Genomic DNA, 24,870 nt, shown 5'->3' on the forward strand with positions numbered 1-24,870 from the left:
CACTAATTATTATATTTGTTTTAAATTGAATTATTATTATTTTCTCTCTGATTTTAGCTCTCCATTTTTTATTTTTACTATAACCTTTATGCTTTATGTTTTTGTTTAAATTGATGTATATAGGGTTGAGACTGTGGGGTGCGGTTGAATTAGTCATTTTTCTGTTGCATATGAAACATTTTGTGCTACATTTCAAATGCATGAAAAGTGCTATACAAATAAATCGATTGATTGATAAAGTGGATAAAGGTTATGATAATGTATTCGCCTTTAAGTTTTCATCTTTCTGATCTTGATAGTTGTGGATAAATTCTTCATGTTAGAATGTTTATACTTTGTCGACCTTGTTGGTTGAAGATTTGGTGACGATATTTCCACAGATATTTTGTTATCCCTCTCACTGTTTGTAGTGTAAAGTTCTGTATTAAACGTTGAATGGTCTCATTTGTGTGTTTGTGTGTGATTGGCAGGTGTCAGGAGGAGTGTCCCCTGGGCTCGTACGGGCCTCAGTGCGCTCACAAGTGCGACTGTCAGAACGGGGCTCGCTGTTACCACACCAACGGGGCCTGTCTGTGCGACGAGGGATACAAGGGCCCCAGCTGCCAGGACCGATACTGCCCCCTGGGGTTGTACGGGCTGCTGTGCGACAAGTACTGCCCCTGCAACTCCACCAACACCATCAGGTACACACACTCACCTGTTTTAACTGTCCAGTCCATTATAAAGCTGTTCCCTGTAAGAAAACATAACTTAATTGTGTGTTATTAGGTTCTTTTTCAGACCAAGAGTTTGTTTTCATACCTGACAGTTTTGTGACGTGTCGTTCAGCTGATTTAAACAGATTTTAGGCGTTGTCTTTCTACCGGTGGAGGCAGGACGACAGCTCCACCTGCAGTCTTCCTCAGGACAGTATCCCAGATGTGTGAGAGTAAAAAAGCCCCTCGTCCCGTTCCATGGGCAAATTTCTGTACTTTGATTACCTCTTTAATCCATCGACGATGCTTTTTTTTCTCTGTCCCAGTCCATAATGTGGTTCTCTCTTTTACAGTGTTCAGAAATGGTCGATTTGAGCTGTTCCTATTCTGCTTTGTGTTTTGTTGCTCGTGTGGCCTTTAAAGGTTGTATAGAGGATTTTCCAAGGAACGAGAAATCCAGCGACTGTTTGTCCTTTTTCAAATGTTGCGCATGCGTGAAACCACCCCCCCTCCCCTACAGCTCCTACGTAGAAACACCTCCTCCCTCCTCCTCCTTACGCCAGAAACAGGTTTGTTTACAGCCGCTGCACATGACTTGTAAACAACTAACTACAGTGTTGGTTAGGCAAGACGGAGAAGTGAGGAGCGGGGGAGGGGTGCGTGGACATTTCGTGCACGGAGAAGAGGTGAGGAGCAGGGAGAAGAGCGGAACGGGCAGAGAAGGGGGCGCGGAGATTCCGTGCGAATGAACTAGCTACTACTACAACACGCAGCAGCAAGCGGACTCTTTCTTTGCCTTGAAAATTACGTTTTCAGACATAGGATATCGCTTTCGTGTCCTGAAAAACGTTTGTCTAACTCTTGGAAATAAAGTACGTTTTCATAATAAGCAGAAGTTTCCTGTCCAGGAGTAATTTGTGGACCAGTGCGTCAGTCTTTAGACCCTGCGTCTGCTTCAGTCGCGCCATCGCTGGAATGAATCTACAAGAATCACCTTAGTTTGGCTTCGCTGCTTTTCCCCTTGTCTTCTTCTTTCAGCGACCTCAAAAACGGACTTTCTTTTGTGGCTAACTGCTCCTGGATTCTTGTCGCCATTGCAACAAACTTTGTGCGAACTGCGAGGAAGATATAGGTCAAAAAAGCCGCTAAGAACTGTTGCGTTGGTGGAGTAAACGGCGTCTGTGCGTCTTGCGTCTGTGGACTGCGTGACAGTCGTACGTAAACCACGTACCGGCGGCGCAGGCAAGTCAGTTACACTAGAAACGTAGGGAGATTGATTGACAGCCTGTCAGCTCACAGATAACGAGGCAGTGTCGTTATCTATTGGCAAATGTTTAGCCCCACCACGTCCAGAGTTGATGAATTTTTATTCTCTTTTTTTGGTCATCATAATTACAAGGCTACTGCATCTATAATCTATCATTGACAATTTGAAACAAAAAAAATCCTCCATACAACCTTTAAATAAAGGGGTGAAAAATGTATCAAAGTGCCCCTCTCACAGACAGAACTAAACGTATTATCCCGTGGACTAAAACTAATGCCAGAAATGGGACTATAAACTGGAACGAGGGGCTTTTTTACTCTCACACACCTGGGATCCTGTCCTGAGGAAGTCGGACTGCAGGTGGCGCTGTCGTCCTGCCTCCAGACAGCGCCAAAACCTGTTTAAATCGGCTGAGCGATACGTCACAGCAACATCGTATGACTCAGACCACGAAACTATCAGGTATGAAAGCAAAACTCAAAACTCTTGGTCTGAAAAAATAACCTAATAACATAAATGATCTGAAGACCAAATGAACCTTGTTGGACTGTACCTTAATTGTGTTTTAGTTCAATGAGGTTCACTTGGTTCCTCATAAATTATATTAATAGACTTTTTTTTTTCAATAGATTCTCTTTTCAATTATATTTTTTTCTTTTCAGACCAAAGTTTAATTTGTTTTCAAACCTGTCAGTTTCAGCTGCTCACTGGCGAAACTGAAAAAAAAAAAAGATATGTTCAGATAATCAAAAATATAATTGTTTTGCTTTACGTGTGCAAATCTGATTCAAAATAATATTACTATTTTGAGCCTGTAAATTTTTTACTAGTGGTAATTCAAAATATGAATCGAAATAAGCTTATTATTTGATATTTTTAAAGTGCACTATGTAACTTTTTGGTGAAGGGTCTTGTGTTTGCGTGCACCGTGTCATTACTTTGTCTGGGGTGTTCCACAGTATGGCCAAGTTACAGGTCAGATCTGTGGAGAGGCGAGTCCAGTCACAGAAAGAATGTTTGTTTTTAAGGTGTTTTTAGAGAAAATAAAGCAGTTATAATGAAATAAAAGAACGACAGATGTGTTTAATGCCATACTGTGGAACTTACAAGACAGAAAAGGCATCTCCACGGAGACAAACACATGACAGAATCACTATAAGAATTGTGCACAGCGCTTTTACAATTTCTTAGACTAAAAATAATCATTCTTGTTAGTAGTTTACAATATATTACATTTATTTTCTTGGAGTGCGAAAAAAATCTGAAGTGGTTAAGTTGATAAAGGTTGAGAAGCACTTCTTTAAAGATGCACTCAAACTTTTTTTTTTTTGGTAAGAGTCGAGGACCCGAGTCATGGAAATTGAAAGTGTCATTTTTCAGGCCTGGAAAAGTCATGGAATTTTGTAAACTGAATGAAAGTTTTGGAAAAGTCATGGGATTTTAGTATCTCTTTCACACAACTACAGCGTTTTGTTAAGTTCTCATGAAGCTGTTATGATTATTTCCGAACATCTGAGCCTGTTGTTTAAAAGAGACGACAATAAATGCACTGACAGGATTTTGAATGTTAAAAAACTATAATCCCAAACCATAAGGTGAGAGGGAAGAGTTAACATTTTATATTTAGACCTTAAATTATGATCGTTTCACTTTGGGTCATGAAAAAGTCATGGAAAAGTTTTGAAATTTTGTCAGTGAAAAAGATTGCTTTTCTCTGGAATGTACCACAATAGTAGCCTGATTCATCCGCTGGTTTCACTTTGTGGAAACCGTCTGACCTCACAGCGGATTTGTTCGCTCAACGGTAGGCGGATACTTTTTTGGTCGTGACGTATTTTCCAAAATCCCGTTGGGAGAAGGGCAATTACGTGTTTCCCCTTGATAAAATTCACCAAACATTCTCTTTGTTCTGGCTTTAAATCCTCGATCTTGTGAATCGTTGACAACACAGGATGTATGGCTCTTCACTGATTGGCTGAAATTGAGAAACTGAGAAGAGGCACTAGGTGGTCCCAGCCTGGTTACCACAGTAGGGCATTAAACTTACTTATTATTTAATTATATATTTTTTTTCTTTACAACAAAACAATACCTTGAAAAATATAGATTCTACTGTAACTGGACCCACCTCTCCATAAATCTGACCTGTAAATTGGCCTGGTGCTTGTTTCCATGAAAACAGTTGAGTTTAACATCATAATGTGAACAATTTGCAGGCAAAGCAACAACATTTCCATGGTAACGGTCTCTCTACTCGGATAGTTCCACAGTGCAACTTTAAATGTACATTGTGCATTTTGTCAGGTTAAATGGTTTTCTCCTTTTTTTTTTTTTTTGTCTGGAATGTTTCACAATATGGTATTAAAACTTTCTATCTTCATGGAGACCAAAACAAACCAGGTTACAGGTCAGATCTGTGGAGAGGCGAACCCGCTCACAGTCAGAATGTCTGTTTTTCTAGGTATTTTTAAGCTGCAAAACCACCTGTAATAGAATAAATGTAAGACAGAGCTGTTTAATGTCACACTGTGGAACTTTAACGTTAAATCTGACAAGTAAAATAAAGATTCAGTAAAAAACAACTCAAAAACAAGACTCCTTCTCTTACTGTGCTGTCCTAACCGTTGACCTGTTGCCGCAGCTGCCACCCTCTGTCCGGGGAGTGTCTGTGCGCCGCGGGCTGGACGGGGCTCTTCTGTAACGAGACGTGTCCCTCTGGGTTTTACGGGGAGAGCTGCAGACGTCTGTGCGACTGCGAGAACGGAGCCGACTGCGACGGAGAGACGGGAGCCTGCGTCTGCGCTCCGGGGTTCATCGTAAGTACTCGCAAATACAGAAAACACAAGCATCTCCGCAACTTTTATCTATCGTTTATTTCATATGGACAGATACAATAAGCTTAATTATAATATTGTAATCTAATAATCGTAATTTTGTGGTTCACCTTTTGAAAATACCAGATTCTGAGCGTTATTTAAAGAGGGGGTATTAGACTTTTTTGCTAAAACATAATTATTTATTTACATCACCATGTTATCGTTTATTGTTTTGCTCTCCATGCTAAGTGGCTCCTCCTCCAGAGTGCTATTACAACTCAATCATCAAGCATCCCTCTAACTGCACATCACACCAGGTTTGTAAAGTTGTTGTGCACAGTTTTGTATCGGGTTTTGGAGAATTACGTAGGCTTGTGGGCGGAGCCTCGGACAGATTTGTACAGCTAAGCGTTAAGGCTGAAGTATAGTTCTGCGTCGACTCAACGCACACTGTCGCCATTGCCTTGTCGCCGTCGTTTTTGATTTATGGATCTGCGTCGAGGTCTGTGCACCGGGAAGTAATTCACTGCCAAAACGCTAGGGGGCGACGATATCTGTCCATTCATATATACAGTCCGTGTGTACGACCCGCAGACGTATAATCTCTGAAAAGTTTAACATGAACCATCTCTAACGTGACCAAAGCACAGAACAGACTCATCATTAGTACAATGTGACTCTGTCACAGAAAGAACACTCATATTCCACTGAGTCATGTCCTTTTTAAGTCCGAGAGAAGCTGAACCGCGTACCAGGAGGGAGCTGTTTTATGAGCGCTTTGCTTATGTAAGTTAGCCATGCGGTTTTAAGTTTTGTTTCTGTAAAACGTAAACACATATCCACAAAGCTGCATTAAACACATTATTTCTCAATATATACTGAAAGAAAGAAAAGCCGACAGGAAATGTATACAGAGCGGTGGTACGGAGGACCAATCACAGCTCTTATCACTGCGTGCTTCCCCTGCTCTCTCGTGCAGACGATTTACGCTGGACCGTAAATTGGCCTTAAGGAGGGTTTGGAAAAGGCCCAGGAGAGATCGCTAAATTACTGAAACATGCAGGGATGACTGTAAAACCTCTTCAGACATGTTTTTGATGAGAGAACAACATTATAACATGGTAGAAAGCTAAAAAATAATAACAATCATTTGCATATTTGTGTTTATATTTTGTACTTCCAGTTCAAATGAAAATTACTTGAGGAGTGGTTCACCCAAATGCTACTGGTTTGAACAACTTGTATAATTTATGTTTTTAGTTTAGGGTGTCCAGACGTCCCTGTTTACCTGGGACAGTCCCAGTTTTGAGCCCTGTGTCCCCTGTCCCAGAAGAATTATCCAAAACCTGTGATTTGTCTCAGTTTTATACAAGAAATGTCCCAGGTCTCCCTATTTTTGACATAATTTGATCCTTGCCAACAATAAAAAGAGGCATAAATAGTCATTTGTTGCGGTAAACTACGGAAAAGCTGGTGAAAAATAACCAAAACACAAAGAAAATGTGACTATACTGACTCACTTTTTTGTCATGAATGAGCCGAGTGCAGAACAATTTTACTTAATCACTCACTCATTTCTCAATTTTATTATTTCCAATCACCTGAAACCAAGGGTGTCCCAGTTTTTTTATTTTGAAAATCTGGTCACCCTATTTTAGCTTCTTCCCCAACCTCTGCTTTTGACTTTTTGACCTATTTGGTATCAGTTTTCTCTTGTCTTTTGGAAATAATAAAAAAAAATAAGTGTTTTTAGTTGGTTAGTTAGTGTGCGTCTTCTTCCAGTGGGATTTGTCATGTCTCTGATGCGCCCCAGGACCTCACAGTAATCTGGCCCGTGGAGACCTCTCCGCGGGGGGCCGGTCCTTAGATAACGCTCCGTCCCTCTCGCCCTGTGACAGCTCACACGTTCACATCTCATTTCATTTGGTTTCTATTTAAAGAGCGGTCAGTCAGTGTGTGTAGAAGAGCTGAAGGACGGACGAGGCAATGAAATCTAAAGCTCAGTTTGAAAGAGTCAGAGGTGAGGAGAGTAGACAGAGACTGTACTCAAGTAAAAGTACTGTTACTTCACGATAATACTATTCAAGTGGAAGTACGAAGTAGTGGTTCAAGAAATGACTCAGGTAAGAGTGAAAAAGTATTTGTGAAAAGTACAATTCAAGTAAGAGTAACTTAAAGAGTAACTTCTGGTTTATAATTTCAAGAAAATGTAATTTGAAGGACAAAATTATAAATACGTAATACCAAAAAACTGTACGTAGAAGTTTGGTATTCTGGGTAGTGTCGTCACAAGGTTGTTGTCTTCTGTCGTCAGGTTCAACTTGGTGTTTCTGCTCAGTTTTGCAAAAGCCAACAGTTGATATAATGCCACACTGCGCAGCTTTTGGTTGTAATTTCCAATAATTTCCAGTCTGTAACCAGGATTAAACTAGGATTAAACCAGGACTAAAACAGGACTAAACCAGGACTAAAACAGGACTAAACTAGAACTGAACCAGGACTGAACCAGGACTAAACAGACTAAACCAGGACTGAACCAGGACTAAAACAGGACTAAACTAAACTAAAGCAGAACTAAACCAGGACTGAATCAGGACTAAAACCGGACTAAACTAGAACTGAACCAGGACTGAACCAGGACTGAACCAGGACTAAAACAGGACTAAAGCAGAACTAAACCAGGACTGAACTAGGACTAAAACAGGACTAAAACCGGACTAAACTAGAACTGAACCAGGACTGAACCAGGACTAAAACAGGACTAAAGCAGAACTAAACCAGGACTGAACCAGGACTGAACCAACTGAACCAGGACTGAACCAGGACTAAAACAGGACTAAAACAGGACTAAACTAACTGAACAGACTGAACCAGGACTAAAACAGGACTAAACCAGGACTGAACCAGGATTGAACCAGGACTGAACTAGGACTAAAACAGGACTAAAACAGGACTAAACTAGGACTGAAAACTGAAAGGACTGAACCAGGACTAAAACAGGACTAACAGGACAGAACTAAACCAGGACTGAACCAGGACTAAAACAGGACTGAAAACCAGGACTAACCAGGACTAAAACATGACTAAAGCAGAACTAAACCAGGACTGAACCAGGACTAAAACCGGACTAAACTAGAACTGAACCAGGACTGAACCAGGACTAAAACAGGAAAACTAAAACCAGGACTAAACCAGACTAAACCAGGACTGAACCAGGACAAAACCAGGACTGAACCAGGACTGAACCAGGACTAAAACAGGACTAAAACTAACTGAACCAGGACTGAACCAGGACTGAACCAGGACTAAAAACAGGACTAAAAACAGACTAAACTAGAACTGAACCAGGACTGAACCAGGACTAAAACAGGACTAAACCAGGACTGAACAAAGACTGAACCAGGACTAAAACATGACTAAAGCAGAACTAAACCCGGACTGAACTAGGACTAAAACAGGACCAAACCAGAACAAAACCTAAAAAACAAATTAAACCAGGACAACACTCTGTTCCGTTGTGATGTCATCGGGTCATACAGGAAGTCCATCCATCCATTTTCTTCCGCTTATCCGGGGCTCGGTCGTGAGGGCAACAGTCTAAGTAGAGACTCCCAGACTTCCTTCACCCCAGACACTTCCTCCAGCTCCTCTGGGGAGACCTTGAGACGTTCCCAGGCCAGCCCAGAGACATAGTCCCTCCAGCGTGTCCTGGGTCTTAACCGGGGCCTCCTCCTGGTGGGACACGCTCAGAACACCCAGGAGACACCAAAACATATGTCCGAGCTCACCCTATGTCTAAGGGAGCACCCAGTCACCCTGCAGAGGAAACTCATTTCGGACGCTTGTATCCGCGATCTTGTCCTTTCGGTCACTACCCAGAGCTCATGACCATAGGTGAAAGGAGGAACGAAGACTGACGGTAAATCGAGAGCTTCGCCTTTCGACTCAGCTCCTCTTCACCACAACGGTCCGATACAGCGACCGCATCACTGCCGACGCTGCACCGATCCACCTGTCAATCTCACGCTCCGTCCTCCCCTCACTCGAGAACAAGACCCCGAGATACTTGAACTCCTCCACTTGAGGCAGGGACTCTTCACCCGCCCGGACACGGCAAGACACCTTTTTCCGGTCGAGAACCACGGCCTCAGCTTTGGAGGCCTAAATCGGAGGCTAATAGGTGAGTTTCATTGTTGACAAAAGCGCGCATTGCATGCTGGGAATTATTTTGGTCAGCGGCAAGAAACACTAATTCAACATGACGGACGGAGCGAGAAAGCACGTAAAGGACATTGATCCCGGTTATTTATCCACTCTAACGGCAGAGGACCCAAGACCATTTGACCAGAAATTGGTCATAAACATCGACGGACGACAAATCACCCTTTTCAACCCCGACAAAAGATGGACCAAACCAAATTTCTGGTCAGAATCTCCAACTACCTGGACAAATATTCACTTTGGCGATATCCACAATGACTTGGTGGAAACTCCTGGACCATTCACAGCAGAAAAGATGAAAACCTCCAAGAGTCTCGATGTGTTGTTGAACTTGTTGGAGTCCACGGTTTGTTAGGATCTTCTACGTTTGCTCTGCGGATGTTTGAAAGCCGTTTAATTCACCGTTAGCGGTTCTTTTCACTCAGAACACGAAAAAGACATTTTCCTTCTTCCGTGTGCTTCTATTTGTGCATCCGATAATGCAGCAGGAATTTACCATTATCGGGGACAAATACGCGAGGTTACGCACTGTGTTTTCTTGCCTCCGACCAAAATATTTCCCAGCATGCAACGCGGGCTTTTAATAACAATGACATCAGCTGAAACTCGCCTGTACAGGAAGAGTATTTTTAAACTCCACACACCTTCACTAGAATCAGATTAGATCATTTCAGCCTTGGAAAAACACCACTAAATGACATCACAAGGTGGAACAGAGCAGTTTGAGCTTCGTACATGTAGACACACTAATAATAAAGTGTTACTCAAACATGTGTGAATGAAACAAAACACAACTCCAGGTCAGTAAAAAGATTATAACACGTCTTAAAGAGTCAATTTTGCGTAATATTACTTCAATAAAAAGATTTCTCAAGGTTTTCTCATTTCTCACTAACATTATTTCTTCTGCTAACATCAAAATATCTTGTGTCATTATTAATAAAACCTTTTAGATCTGCACAAACACGTTCTGAAATTAATGGAATTCCTGTATTAAATTAGCGGTTCATATTTCAGGGTAAAACGTGAACTTCTCCAAATCTTATTATTGAAACACAACAATGAAAATGTAATAATCTTGATGTATTTTTGCTTTGGAAGATGGCATTGAAATGTGAAGTGCCTAAGTGGTTATTTTCTCTAACTCAAAGATCGGTTGTGATGTTGTTGTTGTGTCCTTGAGGTTTTGTGTGAATGTGGTGGTGGGTGGAAATGGGCTGATGGTGTAGATTGGCAGCCTTGCTTCTGTCAGTCTGTCCCAGGGCAGTTGTGGCTGCAGACTGTAACACCACCATGTAGAGGAGTTGGATAAGTACTTTATGAAATTGTAATGCAAAATTATAATATTTTTTTTTAACTGAGTAACTGAGTAGGCCACTTACTGCGGCGCGTCTTGAGCGTTCTGGCATTGACAGTGTTGGGAAGGTTGACTTTTAAAATGTAATCCCCTACAGATTACAGATTACAGACCCCAAAATGTAGTTTGTAACGTAATCCATTAAATTACTTAAAGTGAGTAATGTAATCTGAATACTTTGGATTATTTGATTTGCTGTAGAGAAACAAAGACTAGAATATCGTAACATAAGATGTTTTGTCTGATAAAAGAAAATAAAAAGCTGTTAAATCCTGTTTTAGACCTGGTTTAGTCCTGGTTTAGACCTGGTTAGATCTAGTTTAGTCCTGATTTAGACCTGGTTTAGATCTGGTTTAGATCTAGTTTAGTTCTGGTTTAGATCTGGTTTAGATCTGGATTAAACCTGGTTTTAGTCCTGGTTTTGATCTAGTTTAGACCTGGTTTAGTTTCCGGCAATGAGTGGAATTACCGACAGAAAAAAAAAGGGGGGGATATAGCCCAAAATGTGAAAACAGGAAAATACCTCTGTGTAATCCATTTATTTCAACAAAGTAACTGTAATCCAATTACCACTCACTGAAACAGTAACTGTAACTGAATACAGTTACTCATAATTTGTACTCTGATTACGTGACTCCGGTACATGTAATCTGTTACTCCCAACACTGGGCATCGATGCTCTAGACGCGCGTCCAAGGCGTCAGTGTCAGAAGTTGAAAATGCTGAATTTTTCACATCAGACGCGCCGCGTCAACCAATCAGGGACGAGTATCCAGTGACGTAGCAACGTTATTGTCAGGAAGAAAGAGAAAGACCCGAGAACCAGAGCGAGAGCCACAAACATTAGTAGAGAATAAATATAAACACCACAATCACTGAACCGATCGCCATGACTACAGCAGACTGGACCAGGACTGGACCAGGACTAGACCAGGACTAGACCAGGACTAGACCAGGACTAAACAAGGACTAGACCAGGACTACACCGGGATTAGACCAGAACTAGACCGGGACTACACCGGGACTACACCGGGACTAGACCGGGACTACACCGGGACTAGACCGGGACTACACCGGGACTAGACCAGGACTGGACCAGGACTAAACCAGGACTGGACCAGTGTGATTAGAGGAGTACACATTTATACACGTCGCAGTCGTGGAGCCGATCTGCTCCGCTGATGGTTTTATGTAATAAAAACACTAAAGTCTCTCTCAGCCTGGTCCATCGTTTCGGGAAAAGACCGGGACCGGGCACTTGTTTCCAGGGCAACGGACACAAGTCAGGTATTTTTCTCCTGTTTGAAATGCAGAGGCCTCCAGATAGAGGCGTCTAGGGTGTTTTTTGATGCTGTGGTCTGAACGGGCCTTAAGATGTAATTGGACACATGTTATGTAATTGGCTTAGTTTGCTAACGTTTACTCGATAACTAGATGTTATTTTGAAACTTCTCTTTGAGCAAACTTGAGCTGTTAATAGAGATGTTGATGCTGAGAGAGCCGGATGTTGACAGTGACGAGGAACGGAGCCCCCACCCACACAGAAACGCCCTTGTGTGTCCGAATCTGGATGATATTAGGGGTGTCGGGGGCAGCGATCTTTTTCTTCCAATAGGGAAGTAAATCTGGAAATCGTCTGCATAAAAATTGTGTATTGAAAAGTTGACTAATCGTTGGGAAGGCCACTATGAGGAACATAGTTGGAAGGACAGTATCCGGTCGACTCATTCACTATTCCACAACAACAAATATAAAGAGGCCCACTTTAAAATTTTACACAGGGGGCACAGAACACCAGTTCTTTTGAGTAGGATAGACCCAATTAGATCACCTTTATGTCTTAAATTTAAGGCAACAGATGGGACTTATTTACACTGTCTGTGGACTTGCCCAAAAATCTCAAAATTCTGGCAATGTATAACTAAAGAAATAAGCAACATAGTGAAATTAAAACTAGTGAAGGATCCGGGTTGGTTTCTGCTGGGGCTGCCACCTTTAAACAAAGTATCAGACAAAAGTAAATTTATATTAGTGGCTAAATTACTATTTCTCTAAGTGTGTGCTGTTTAACTGGATTCAAGAGAAGCCCCCAACTGTCACCCAGTGGTATAAAGACATTTTCAGAGTCTTACCCATGGAAAGAGTCAGCGCAAAATGGAAAGGTAATGATGATTTCTTTATGGAGTTGTGGCGGCCTCTGCTTGATGACTTGCCCAGTGAGCTCAGTATCATCATACAGAGAGGTACAGGCTCAGTGTTGTGGCGGGTTGGTTTGCCTGTTTGACCGGGTCAGTGTGTCTTGCTTCATTGGGTAATATGTATGTAATGGGAAAAACTCAAACATGCTCAGACTGCTCATGGTTTTGTGTGTTGTGTTAAAATGTTGAAAACTTAATAAAATATGTTTAAAAAAAAAAAAAAAAAAAAGTGGTAAGAGAGGCCGTGTCTTTTAAAAAAAAAATCTCCAAGTGGGAGCAGGTAGAGTGCAAAAAGCATAGGCCCCGGAATTGAACCGGACTCACATCTTTGTAAAGTATTGAAAGTATTATATTCTTAAATCTCAGGCAACCACAGCGCCGGGAACACATCAGATCGGTCTCTATTAGCTGGTCTATTGTTTATTTCTGTATTTATTTATCTGTTTGGTCCGTTGTGAGCGTGTGCAGCAGGTGCAGTGTCATCCGAGGTCGTACATCAGCTTAACTCCGCTCAGCACTTTCCGCACGTGCAGGAGGCTGCGGGGCCAGGTGTGCGCAGTCATGTGGGTCAGGCTAAAGCGAAGGACTGCAGTGTCTGTGTAAGCAGCGTACGCTCCCGCCGCATGTTCACATGTGGGAGCTCCGGGCCTCTGGAAACAACGATTCTTGGCATGTTCTCTCTTCCGATCAGAAAACACAGCTGCGGAAAGCGAAAATAATGTACAAAAGTCAGATTTAGCCGCATTCGTGTTTCAGAGTGATGGAGTTTGTGCACATGAGGTGGAAGCGTTGGACTGTGCTGACTCAGCTAAAGTGTTACAAGTGCACTGCAGGAACTGGACGCTTATTTATTATGTTAAAGGTCCAGTATTAGTTAAACTTGACTCTTGTGAGCTTTAAGTTATTATGTGTTTGTAGGGAGTATTATCTGCTACATAAAGGTGAGTTGTACAGTTGTAGGGAGTATTATCTGTTACATAAGGGTGAGTTGTAGTACAGTTGTAGGGAGTATTATCTGTTACATAAGGGTGAGTTGTTGTACAGTTGTAGGGAGTATTATCTGTTACATAAGGTGACTTTTTGTACAGTTGTAGGGAGTATTATCTGTTACATAAAGTTGTAGGGAGTATTATCTGTCTCTCTATAGTCTGGTGTAGTGAGTGAGTTGTTGTACAGTTGTAGGGAGTATTATCTGTAACATAAGGGTGAGTTGTCTGTACAGTGTTGTAGGGAGTATTATCTGTTACATAAGGGTGAGTTGTTGTACAGTTGTAGGGAGTATTATCTGTTACATAAGGGTGAGTTGTAGTACAGTTGTAGGGAGTATTATCTGTTACATAAGGGTGACTTTTTGTACAGTTGTAGGGAGTATTATCTGTTACATAAAGTTGTAGGGAGTATTATCTGTCTCTCTATAGTCTGGTGTAGTGAGTGAGTTGTTGTACAGTTGTAGGGAGTATTATCTGTTAACATAAGGGTGAGTTGTTGTACAGTTGTAGGGAGTATTATCTGTTACATAAGGGTGAGTTGTTGTACAGTTGTAGGGAGTATTATCTGTAACATAAGGGTGAGTTGTTGTACAGTTGTAGGGAGTATTATCTGTTACATAAGGGTGAGTTGTTGTACAGTTGTAGGGAGTATTATCTGTTACATAAGGGTGAGTTGTTGTACAGTTGTAGGGAGTATTATCTGTAACATAAGGGTGAGTTGTTAGTACAGTTGTAGGGAGTATTATCTGTTACATAAGGGTGAGTTGTTGTACAGTTGTAGGGAGTATTATCTGTTACATAAGGGTGACTTTTTGTACAGTTGTAGGGAGTATTATCTGTTACATAAAGTTGTAGGGAGTATTATCTGTCTCTCTATAGTCTGGTGTAGTGAGTGAGTTGTTGTACAGTTGTAGGGAGTATTATCTATTACATTAAGGAGAGTTGTACAGTTGTAGGGAGTATTATCTGTTACATAAGGGTGAGTTGTTGTACAGTTGTAGGGAGTATTATCTGTTACATAAGGGTGAGTTGTTGTACAGTTGTAGGGAGTATTATCTGTTAACATAAGGGTGAGTTGTTGTACAGTTGTAGGGAGTATTATCTGTTACATAAGGGTGAGTTGTTGTACAGTCGTAGGGAGTATTATCTGTAACATAAGGGTGAGTTGTAGTACAGTCGTAGGGAGTATTATCTGTTACATGAGGGTGAGGTGTTGTACAGTTGTAGGGAGTATTATCTGCTACATAAGGGTGTCTTTTTGTACAGTTGTAGGGAGTATTATCTGTTACATAAGGGTGAGTGTTTGTACAGTTGTAGGGAGTATTATCTGTTACATAAGGGTGAGTTGTTGTACAGTTGTAGGGAGTATTATCTGTGTACTAGTTAGTAGGTGTACAGTGGGTGAGTTGTTGTACAGTTGTAGGGAGTATTATCTGCTACATAAGGGTGTACTGAGTTTTGTACAGTTGTAGGGAGTATTATCTGTTACATACGGGCGAGTTGTTGTACAGTTGTAGGGAGTATTATCTGCTACATAAGGGTGTCTTTTTGTACAGTTGTACAGTTGTAGGGAGTATTATCTGTTACATAAGGGTGAGTTGTTTGTACAGTTGTAGGGAGTATTATCTGTTACATACGGGCGAGTTGTTGTACAGTTGTAGGGAGTATTATCTGTCCCTGCATTTTCTCTCTGTGTCTGTTTAGGTTTCCTCTGAGTATCTGAAAATGTCTGTTTATATAAGAAAACATTTAACATTTAACGATTCTAAACGCAAAAATAAAAAGCCGGATGCGACGCTAAAAACAAACAAACAAACAAAAAAAACCCACATCCTCCTGGACTCACTGAGAGCCGCAATAATCACAAACTAACAAGAGTTTTATTTGATTTCTATTTAAAGAACGGTCGGGGAACATAGAAGAACTGCAAAGTGAATCTCAAATGATGCTTTGCAGTGACATCGCGCTGGGGGTGTTCTACATGTGTCTGTGTGGCGGTAACCACGGTGACACAATGCAAACACTGTCCCCAAAAAACAGTTTTAAGATCTTAAAACTCGAGATAAAATGCAAAATGGATTTAAACAGCACATTTTCAGGAGCCTGTGTTCGTGGTTCGGTTTCGGTGTTTAATTTTCAACCAAAAAGTGAGAGTGACGAACTGAAAACGGTTTTAATCGAGGGGGATTTGTTTAACAGCACAAATCATCTCACCAGCTGAGTCAGTTCTTTCGGGTCAGATTTTGTTAAAAAAAACAAAAAAACAAAAAAACTATTAAAACCAAAAAATCCTATTCACATGGGATAAATCCAACCTGGGGACGTCTGGTAATTTGCAAATTACTGCCCCACGTCTGTGTTACTTGCAGCACATTCACATGGGAAAAGTGAACTTCGTAAATTACTCTATTTTACAGAGATTGAAAGAGAAAAGAATGCCAGAATAAATTTGCGAGAATTAATTTTTATTCAGAATTCAATTATTTTTAACTGGAATTAAAGCTTTCATGTAAACGTGGCAAGTATAATCCGTGTATCATTTGTTCATTTGTTTTTCAATATAAAACCAAAAATAAGAAAACGACAAAAAACTATTTTCTTCATTATTTGTCTCCAAAACCAAAATGAAAAAACAGATAATGATTTGTTTTTTCAGTTTTCGATTTTGTGTTTAAAGGAATAATGGAATAAACGGATAACGACCGTGACTGCGATGCCGGACTGAACCAGGACTGATCCAGGTCCGGGACCAGACCAGGACCAGACTGGGACCAGACTGAGACTGAGACCGAGACCAGACCAGGACCAGACTGAGACTGAGACCGAGACCAGACCAGGACCAGACTGAGACTGAGACCGAGACCAGACCGGGACTGAGACCGGGACCAGACCGAGACTGAGACCGAGACCAAGCCGGAACCAGACCGGGACCAGACCAGGACCAGACCGGGACCAGACCGGAGGCTCAGAGCCCACGGCAGGGCCGAAACTTAAAGCTGAGGCTCGGACCCTGCGGAGGCTCGGAGTCAATGCTCGGAGTCCGCTCTGGTCCCAGTCTGGTCCTGGACTCAGTCCTGCTCTGGTTCCGGTCTGGTCCCAGTCCTGGATCAGTCCTGGTTCAGTTCGGCATTGCAGTCATGGAAGTCACGTAAATGGGAAATGGTTGTTATTCCATTCTTCATTTAAACACAAAATCGAAAACTGAAAAAACAAATCATTATCTGTTTTTTTCATTTTGGTTTTGGAGACAAATAATGAAGAAAACTGTTGTTTTTTGTTTTCTTATTTTTGGTTTTATACTGACAAATGAATGAACGAATGATACTCGGATTCAAGTTTGGCATTAAACCTTTCCATCTTCAAACCAGGCCAAGTTACAGGTCAGATCTGTGGAGAGGTGACCCCGCTCACCGTCAGAATACTTGTTTTTCTAGGTATTTTTGAGCTGTAAAACCACCTGTACCGTATTTCCGCACTATAGGGTGCACTTAAAAGCGTTTCATTTCATCAAAAAAACACTGCGTGCCTTATAATCCAGAGCGCCTTATATATGAATTTATTCGTGTGTCTTAGTACAACTTTAGTAAACTACAAAGCAGCATTACGACTCCTGTAGTCAGGAGCATCAGGAGTAATACAGACTGTGATTCCTTTTAATATCAAAATGCACCTGTCAAGAGACGCGCTCACAACGCCCACTTTAATCTCAAGGCTGTAAATCACACAGTAGAACATGGGAATAGAGCAGCTGTGATGGAATTGCAGCTGTGATGGAATTCAACATCTGCCAATGGATCGTAGACGCCTGGACTAAGGATCAGTATTAACTGTGGTCCGAGTTTTCACCAAGACCAGAATCATCACTGAACTATCAGGGAACAGTAACCACACTGACTCGGATAATGACGAGAGGGATGTGGGCGTGATGGACGCTGGAATCACCCAACTGTTTAACTCGGACACTGAAGATGGAGAATTTCAGGGGTTAATGTGGACAAGGAATGAACTGAAAAAGTGAGTGTAATGTGATATTTTTGTTATAACTAAACAATTATGAGTTATTGTGACTACGATAACAATTTAGCGTCTCAATTTATGCATTACAATTGAACAAAGTTGAGAGTTATTGTGAACGTGTTAAATAAAGTTTGACTGACTTATCTAATGCTACGTTCAGACTGCAGGGCTTAATGCTCAATTCCGATTTTTTTGTGAAATCTGATGTTTTTGCGAGGTCGTTCACATTTCCAATTAAATGTGACTTGTATGTGACTCCAGTGTGAACAATAAACAGTCCGAAAGTGTCCCACATGTGACACTGGAGACACGACGACGTCAACCGCAGCGAGCGTCTCTGTGTTTACAGAAGTTGTCCAAACATGGACGCAGCATTGAGTAACTGGAGATTTTAAAGTTCCTCTCGTACCGGAGCCAGAACATGAACAACTTACTCGTTTTAAGGAGGAGATTGAGAAGGAGAAGGACGAGGTTTTTGGTCGTGGTGTTTTGTGGGACAGCGGCAGCGACGTCCGTTGAAAGGAACATGTGGATGTGGAGACGGAGCCAAGAGTGGTGAGTGGTGATGTGCTTCACTTCAGTCACACAAGAGTTCATTAACAATTTTCGCCGACTTCAGCGCAGAATAGTGACGTTTGTGTCTTGTTGATAACGTGTAGGTGGATGAATGCACTTTGGCCGTTCACACTGAAGTCGCATGTCAAAGAGCACATATCCAAGTGTCCTGGGTCGCATTTGAAAAAATCGGATCTGTGTTTTTCAGACATTAAAAGATCAGATACAGGTCACATAGGGGCCAAAAAAATCTGATTTGGATCACTTCAGGCTGCAGTCTGAACGTAGCCTAACTGTTGTGTTTCATTTAATGCGTCTTATAGTCCGGTGCGGTTTATTTGTGAAAAAAGTTTGAAAATAGACCTTTTAATGACAGTGCACCTCATAATCCAGAGCGCCCTATAGTGTGGAAAATACGGTAATTGAATAAATATAAGGTTGAGATGTTTATTGTCTTATTGTGGAACGTTCGAAGCAGAGCAGTGACATATCCATCGAAACAAGCAGGTGACGGACCCCCAACCGAAAAGTTACGCAGTGTGCCTTTAAGAGAACCTGGTGTGGTGCTCGTCGTGGTGCCTGCCCCCCGGTGGCTCTGAGCTCGTGTCTCAGCCTCAGTGACAAACGCGCCGATAATTAAAACCGTGACCAGGCTCCTGCGCGATATTCAGATCCAACCATCCCTCAGAGGAAGCCTATCGATTTACACTGGATTTATGCTTCTGCGGGGAGTTTCACTGGAATCGACGATCTGAAAGGAGCTGTTAACTCGAAAACTACATCTGCATGACATCACAAGGTGGAGCAGAGCATTTGGAGCTTTAGAAATGTACAGAGTAATAATAAAGGATGAATCAAATTTGTAAATGAAACAAAACACTACTCCAAGTTCATCTAACGTCAGAGGTCGTGACTTTAACTCGAGTCAGACTTGAGTCACTATTTTAGGACTTGAGACTTGATAAAATGGACTAAGACTTGGGACTTGACTCGGACTTGAAGGTTGAAGGTCAGTGACTTGGGACTTGACTCAAACTTGAGGCCTGTGACTTGAGAAGCACTTTAAAATCTGAATTATTTGTATTCTGACTGTCATGAATCACAAAAGGAAAAATTTACTAAAAAAAAAAAAAAAGGAAAAATGTATTAAATTAACTCTTGTATACTCGATATATAAATCAGGGGAGGGCAAACTAAGGCCCAGGGGCCATATGCGGCCCTTTCATCTTTTTCATCCGGCCCACCGAACTTGAATAATAATAATAATAATAATAATGATAATAATAATAATGATAATTTTCAGTATTTTAAAAGTAATTTCAATAAATAGTAAATTCTGTGGGACTTGAAAGACAGATATTTTGTTGTAATGTTTTTCAATTATAGAACATTTCAATAAAATGGGATATTTTTTTTCTCTTATGAGGTGGATTACCAAAAAACTCCATTCATCTGCTTCTGGTCCAGCCCTTTTGCCAAATTTTAAAACCCTTTTCAGCCATTGAGTCAAAAAGTTTGCCCACCCCTGCTATAAATACTCATATATAAAATATAATGTGACTTTTTAGGTACAATTTAGTTTAAAATTCATATAAATCGCAAAAATCTGAGCTATATTTGGTACTTTGGTTTAAAGACTTGAAATGACTTGAAGCTCAAAGCAGACGACTTGGACTTGACTTGAACTTATGGGCCAGTGACTCGAGACTCGACTTGGACTTGCCTGTATTTGACTTGGGACTTGACTCGGACTTGAGGTCAAAGACTTGAGACTTGCAAAACAAAGACTTGGTCCCACCTCTATCTAACTTAGATTAAAATGTATTATTGCACTGTGTAGCTTCTTGGTTGGGGGTCCGTAATCTTCTTGTTTCTATGGAGATGTCACTGCTGGAATGTTCCACAGTGTGACATTAAACAGCTCTGCCTTACTTTTATTCAATTACAGGTGGATTTATAGCTCAAAAATACCTAGAAAAACAGACATTCTGACACAGATCTGACCTGTAACTTGGTCTGGTTTGGTCTCCATGTAGATAAAAAAGTTTAATGCCACACTGTGAAACATTTCAGACAAAGCAAAAACAACTTCATGGAGAAAACCAAGTGGCGGATCCTTCAAGAGTCAATTTAGTGTAAACATTCTAAGCAAAGCAATTACATCTCCATGGAAACAAGTAGCAAATGTGACATAATGTGCCTTTAAACACCAATAAAAAATATTCCCAAACTGAAAAGATGGATTCTTAAAACTATAATTAAAACAACAACCAGAAAAGGTTACATAATGCTTCTTTAAACACCACTAAATATATATAAACTCTGAAATGGATTTTGTGTAACTGTATACTCCATAAACTCACGGATCATATCATAAATGGACGCACATCTGCCTCACTATTTAAAAGATATTTCTGCCGCTGGACTTGTTTTCTCCATTAAAAGTGTTAGCTCATGTAAACAAACAGCGGCGCCTGATGATGCGATTGGGTCGTGGCCCGGTTCGGTTGTGCAGGTGTGAGTGCGGAACATAGAACCCGACGCAATCACGCTTGAGCACGGCACGGTTCTAAAGTCCTAGTGTGCACAAAAAGATACACAATACACCTTTAAACACCACTAAAATATACAAACAAAAATAACGGATTCTTAAAACTATAATTAAAACAACAAGCAGAAAAAGTAATGAAAAGAGCCTTGATGCAAAATTAAAATCAGGTGTAAAAAGCAGAAAAAGTTACAGAATGGGCCTTTAAACAAAAGTAAAAATACACAAACACTGACATAACAGATTTCTTAAGTAGAAAAGTTACGTAATTTGGCTTTAAACACTGCTAAAAACATACAAATACTGAAATGATGGATTCTTAAAACTATAATTAAAACAAAACTGAGAAAAAGTGCCTTTAAACACACAACTAAAAACATACAAAACTCAAATGAATGGATTCTAAAAAACTATAATTAAAACAACAAGCAGAAAAAGTAATGAAAAGAGCCTTGATGCAAAACTAAAATCAGGCAGAAAAAGCAAAAAAAAAGTTGCAAAATGGGCCTTTAAACACCAGTAAAAACATCCCAAAACTGAAATGATGAAATCTTAAAGCTATAGAATTAAAACAAAACACAGAAAAGTTACATAATATGACTTTAAACACCACTAAAAATCTCCCGAAACTGAAATTCTTAAAACTATATAAATAAAATAACAAGCAGAAAAGTTACACAATCTGGCTTTAAACACTGCTAAAAAACATACAAACACTGAAATGACGGAGTCTTAAAACTACAAGCAGAAAAAGTAATGAAAATATCTTGTGTCATTATAAATAAAGATCCTGATGCAAAACTAAAATCAGGCAAAAAAGTTACACAATGGGCCTTTAAACACCACAAAAAACATTCCAAAACTGAAATGATGGAATCTTTAAGCTATAGAATTAAAACTACAAGCAGAAAAAGTGACATAATGCGCCTTTAAACACCACTAGACATTTTTTAAAACTGACATGATGGATTCTAAAAACTATATTCTTAAAACAACAAGTAGAAAAGTTACGTAATTCAGCTTTAAACACTGCTAAAAACATACAAACACTGAAATGATGGATTCTTAAAACTATAATGAAAACAAAATGAAGAAAACGTGACAAAATGCGCCTTTAAACGCCATTAAATATCTTCAAAAACTCAAATGATGGATTCTAAAAACTATAATTAAACTACAAACAGAAAAAGTAATGAAAAGAGCCTTGATGCAAAACTAAAATCAGGTGTAAAAAGCAGAAAAAGTTACAGAATGGGCCTTTAAACATCAGTAAAAATACACAAACACTGAAATAACAGATTTTTTAAGTAGAAAAGTTACGTAATTTGGCTTTAAACACTGCTAAAAACATACAAATACTGAAATGATGGATTCTTAAAACTATAATTAAAACAAAACTGAGAAAAGTGTCTTTAAACACAACTAAAAACATACAAAACTCAAATGATGGATTCTAAAAAACTATAATTAAAACAACAAGCAGAAAAAGTAATGAAAAGAGCCTTGATGCAAAACTAAAATCAGGCAGAAAAAAAGCAAAAAAAAAGTTGCGAAATGGGCCTTTAAACACCAGTAAAAACATCCCAAAACTGAAATGATGGAATCTTAAAGCTATAGAATTAAAACAAAACACAGAAAAGTTACATAATATGACTTTAAACACCACTAAAAATCTCCCGAAACTGAAATTCTTAAAACTATATAAATAAAATAACAAGCAGAAAAGTTACACAATCTGGCTTTAAACACTGCTAAAAAAACATACAAACACTGAAATGACGGAGTCTTAAAACTACAAGCAGAAAAAGTAATGAAAATATCTTTATTATAAATAAAGGTCCTGATGCAAAACTAAAATCAGGCAAAAAAGTTACACAATGGGCCTTTAAACACCACTAAAAACATTCCAAAACTGAAATGATGGAATCTTAAAGCTATAGAATTAAAACTACAAGCAGAAAAAGTGACATAATGCGCCTTTAAACACCACTAGACATTTTTTAAAACTGACATGATGGATTCTAAAAACTATATTCTTAAAACAACAAGTAGAAAAGTTACGTAATTCAGCTTTAAACACTGCTAAAAACATACAAACACTGAAATGATGGATTCTTAAAACTATAATGAAAACAAAATGAAGAAAACGTGACAAAATGCGCCTTTAAACGCCATTAAATATCTTCAAAAACTGAAATGATGGATTCTAAAAACTATAATTAAACTACAAACACAAAAAGTAATGAAAAAGAGCCTTGATGCAAAACTAAAATCAGGTGTAAAAAGCAAAAAAAGTTACAGAATGCCTTTAAAACACCAGTAAAAATACACAAACACTGAAATAACAGATTTTCTTAAGTAGAAAAGTTATGTAATTTGGCTTTAAACACTGCTAAAAACATACAAATACTGAAATGATGGATTCTTAAAACTATAATTAAACAACAAGCAGAAAAAGTAATGAAAAGAGCCTTGATGCAAAACTAAAATCAGGTGTAAAAAGCAGAAAAAGTTACAGAATGGGCCTTTAAACATCAGTAAAAATACACAAACACTGAAATAACAGATTTCTTAAGTAGAAAAGTTACGTAATTTGGCTTTAAACACTGCTAAAAACATACAAATACTGAAATGATGGATTCTAAAAACTATAATTAAAACAAAACTGAGAAAAAGTGCCTTTAAACACAACTAAAAACATACAAAACTCAAATGATGGATTCTAAAAAACTATAATTAAAACAACAAGCAGAAAAAGTAATGAAAAGAGCCTTGATGCAAAACTAAAATCAGGCAGAAAAAGCAAAAAAAAAGTTGCAAAATGGGCCTTTAAACACCAGTGAAATCATCCCAAACCTGAAATGATGGATTTTTAAAATGATATAATTAAAACCATGACTAGTGTCCTGCGTTTTATCGGGAGAGAAGCGTCCCTCGGAGGAAGCCCATCGATTTCCGTTGGATATATGCAGCTATGGGGGAGTTTGATTCTGCTCCGCTGTGTCTGGACTCGTGGACGGAAACCAGGTCTAAACAGAATTTGGATTTGGCTTTGTCACTACAGCAGACAGCTCCGTCGATACGCCCCAAAACCAAGCCAAGTTTGAGAGGGAGTCCGGGCTCTGAGCTGTCAGCAAACTGGAGCAAACTCAGGCGAAAAAAACGGAGACGGAGATCACCACGTCAACACTGCACCAAAAATCAGAAAATAACTCCAGAAAAGACCGCTGGACAAGACCTGGTGCTGCAGGAAATACTGGACGTCTGCGAAGAGAAAGTGGCAAAGATTTCTTCGGTTTCTTTTTAAAAATAGAATACAAGTTTGTGCTGATTTTAGTCTTGTTTTGGTCCTGGACACAGACCTGGAGTTGTGTTTTGTTTCATTCACACATGTTAAACACACAAACTCTGCATATTTAGACTGAGTTCTTCACTCTGTTCCACTTTGTGATGTCATGTGGTCAGTGTTGGGAAGGTTCCTTTTAAAATGTACTCCCCTACAGATTACAGATTACAGACCCCAAAATGTAGTTTGTAATGTAATCCAATAAATTACTTAAAGTGAGTAACATAATCTGAATATTTTGGATTATTTGATATTGTCATGTCTTTTAAAACCTCTTGAAAGTATCAACCACATCCTGAAAATTCATGTTTGTTCTCTTCAAATTGTCTGTTGAGCCCAAGTCTCCATGAACAGACTTTTGTTTTACTGTAGAGAAGCAAAGATGAGGATCTTAAACATAAGAAGTTTTGTGTGCATAAAGAAAATAAAAAGCCCAGTCTTTCCTTAACCGTATTCAAAATATTACTGATAGAAAAATTATTTTATATGCGATACTGCTGCCTTAAATTAAACCTACTGTTATGTGTCATATTGTTTAGACCTGGTTTAGTCCTGGTTTTAATCCTGGTTTTAGACTTGGTTTTTGACCTGGTTTAGTCCTAGTTTAGACCTGGTTTAGATCTGGTTTAGTCCTGGTTTAGCCCAAAATGTGAAAACAGGAAAATACCGCCATGTAATCCATTTATTTCAACAAAGTAACTATTAATTAACTATTTTATGTTTTTATTCCTCAAAAATGCCTCAAAAAACATGCATTCTCCGCAAATCTGACCTGTAACTTGGCCCGGTTGCGCTCTATCTCACCTCATCTCTATGGAAACCAGCAGAAAATTTACACAGTGGGGCTTTAAACACCACTAA

The 24,870-nt window shown here is 39.6% G+C and overlaps 1 protein-coding gene across 1 annotated transcript in view; it reads left to right on the plus strand.

Moving 5' to 3' along the window:
- Positions 1-24,870, plus strand: part of LOC110162155 (multiple epidermal growth factor-like domains protein 11) — a 265,012-nt gene that overhangs the window by 160,377 nt on the left and 79,765 nt on the right. The window contains exons 8-9 of the mRNA XM_055154873.1: positions 471-683; positions 4,604-4,778. Of these exons, the coding sequence (XP_055010848.1) occupies positions 471-683; positions 4,604-4,778 (388 nt within the window). The remainder of the gene's footprint in view (positions 1-470; positions 684-4,603; positions 4,779-24,870) is intronic.

This window comes from Boleophthalmus pectinirostris, unplaced genomic scaffold (genome assembly GCF_026225935.1).
Source record: "Boleophthalmus pectinirostris isolate CB_2022bp ecotype Guang Dong unplaced genomic scaffold, ASM2622593v1 HiC_scaffold_19, whole genome shotgun sequence".
Taxonomy (NCBI): domain Eukaryota; kingdom Metazoa; phylum Chordata; class Actinopteri; order Gobiiformes; family Gobiidae; genus Boleophthalmus; species Boleophthalmus pectinirostris.